This window comes from Diplotaxodon limnothrissa, linkage group LG3 (genome assembly GCF_057381915.1).
Source record: "Diplotaxodon limnothrissa isolate DT_005_m linkage group LG3, D_limnothrissa_male_GT1.1, whole genome shotgun sequence".
Lineage (NCBI taxonomy): Eukaryota > Metazoa > Chordata > Actinopteri > Cichliformes > Cichlidae > Diplotaxodon > Diplotaxodon limnothrissa.
Window position 1 is genome coordinate 41,640,864 of NC_140598.1, and position 2,046 is coordinate 41,642,909.

The 2,046-nt window shown below is 38.8% G+C and overlaps 1 protein-coding gene across 1 annotated transcript; it reads right to left on the reverse strand.

Annotated features, from left to right (window-relative positions):
- Nucleotides 1-347: 347 nt before the first annotated feature.
- On the reverse strand, nt 348-1,610 carry LOC146635876 (endonuclease domain-containing 1 protein-like). The gene is made up of 2 exons (XM_085350236.1): nt 1,290-1,610; nt 348-803 (listed from the first exon to the last, which is right to left on the reverse strand). The coding sequence occupies exons 1-2, from the start codon at nt 1,608-1,610 to the stop codon at nt 348-350; spliced, it is 777 nt and encodes a 258-aa protein (XP_085206362.1).
- Between the last annotated feature and the right edge of the window lie 436 nt (nt 1,611-2,046).

The window sequence follows — 2,046 nt, forward strand, 5'->3', positions numbered from 1 at the left end:
TTGTCTGTAAGTTTCCTTATGACATTTTAACAGGCGTTGCCTTGTGAAGTTTATTACAGTATGGAGTGTAGAGAGACACAGGTAAATAGAAAAAAACACACAAAACACAACATCTGCCCAAAATGATCAAAGTGAACAGGAGAAAAACTAATGATGCCCTTACACTTCAAAATAACGCTTATGATGCAAACACTACAAAAAAGTTACATGAAACATCACGTCCTATTTAATACAATTTAAGCAGCAATGATAAACTGAAAAATAATCACATCTCGGAAATATTTGGCTGTTTTACATAAACATGGGACACAAATTAATGGTAAAACCTGAATCGGCTCAATACAAAGTTATTTGGATTTGTCACATTGCGCAGGGGCACACACATATACACAGTGTGCACTTGCCAGCCAGCTGTTCTGAATCTGACTGTAGCAGCAGAAGGCCGACCAGAGCACTGAAGGAATACTGATTCTTTGGTTGAGACGGTTGTTGCTGGGCTGTGCTCCGATAACTACAAAGCCTTCTATATTGCTATTGTTTTTGCAATATTCATTCAAAACACATTTGATGCAATTCTCCATTTTATTCCAGCTTCCGCTGTTGAAGTCTTTATTTTGTGGAACAATGTTAGTCAAAGTAAAAGTAGAATTTCTTTTTAAAACAGTAGATCCATAAGAGCTTGGAAACAAGTGTCCTCTGTCAAAATCTATGTTGTATTTGTAGTCTTTGTCCCCAGCCTGGTGCTTGTAATTGGTACTGTTGTTTGATGGTCTCATATTGGGATTGTCACTTGGTTTTTCAAGCTGTCAAAATCAAAAGGGTAGGTCAGTAAGTCATGCATGGTTGTTGCTAAATAGATTAACAGATTAAAAGAGTTTAGTTATCACCTCAGGATCATTCATTTCAGCTGATATTGCTTTTTTTTTCATCTATAGAGCAAACTTAAACTGACACAATTTAAATTAATTTTAGCCAAACTCAGTGAAGCTGAACTCAGTGATGTCTTTAGGAACATATACTGAACAATGCTGATTATCACTTTGTAACGTAATGTAATGGAAATCATCTGTAGAGCCCTCAAATCAGAGTTACTGAATTAGTAGAAATGGTATCAGCAACACTAGAGTGTTGGAGTCAGCCTGTACAGTGATTAGTTTATCATGTATGTAGGCCTGCAGTGTCATAATATTTTATTTCAGTTTGTAAGCTGCATCACAGCAGTTATTATGAAGTAACACATAACAGTTGTTACACATAACTAATAAATATTGCAAATATTTAATATATACCTGTGGTTCAATCATCCATGGGATCTGGGGTCTTCCAGATGTGCTCCCATTGAACTTTGCAGCAGAAAAAAATGGAATCTTTTTCTGGGTGTCGTAGAGTGTCACAAATGTTCTGGTGTTATTCAAAGTCTGGCAAATCAGCTTGTATCTGCTTTGGTTCAAGATCTTCCCTCCCTCCAAAATTGTTGTGATGTTTGGTGGAGTTTGATCCAGAAAAAACTCATTACAGTCTTCCACTGATGTCACCACTTCAGTTTCAGTGGGAACAATGGACAGAAGGAGGAGAGCAGCGAGGGGCAGGAGCTGCTTCAGTAATGTCATCACCGCGCCCTGATTCATCTGGTCAGAGGAGAAACCAAAACCTTTACACATCATTACATTTAAAGAGGCACAGTTAAAATGTTAACCTATGTTAATGTGTATATATATATATATATATGTATATATATATACACATACATAAATTCGCTGCTCGCATAAAGGAGAAATCAACAATATTCAACATTTGGACACCACGGCGCCAGCTGCTCGGGCCCGAGGCTGGAGCCCACCAAAACAACTCCCTGATAACGACTGTGTGATGACTATTCTTCCCATCCCTGCAAGGACACCTGGGTTGGCTGGTAGACTGTTTACTTAGCCTGATAGAGCGAAGGACACTGTCTCAGCTGAACTCTGGACACGCACACACATACACTTACACTGATAAGCACGCACTCATCCCCCTCCCTTCCAAACACCTTCGATGCTTGTTTCC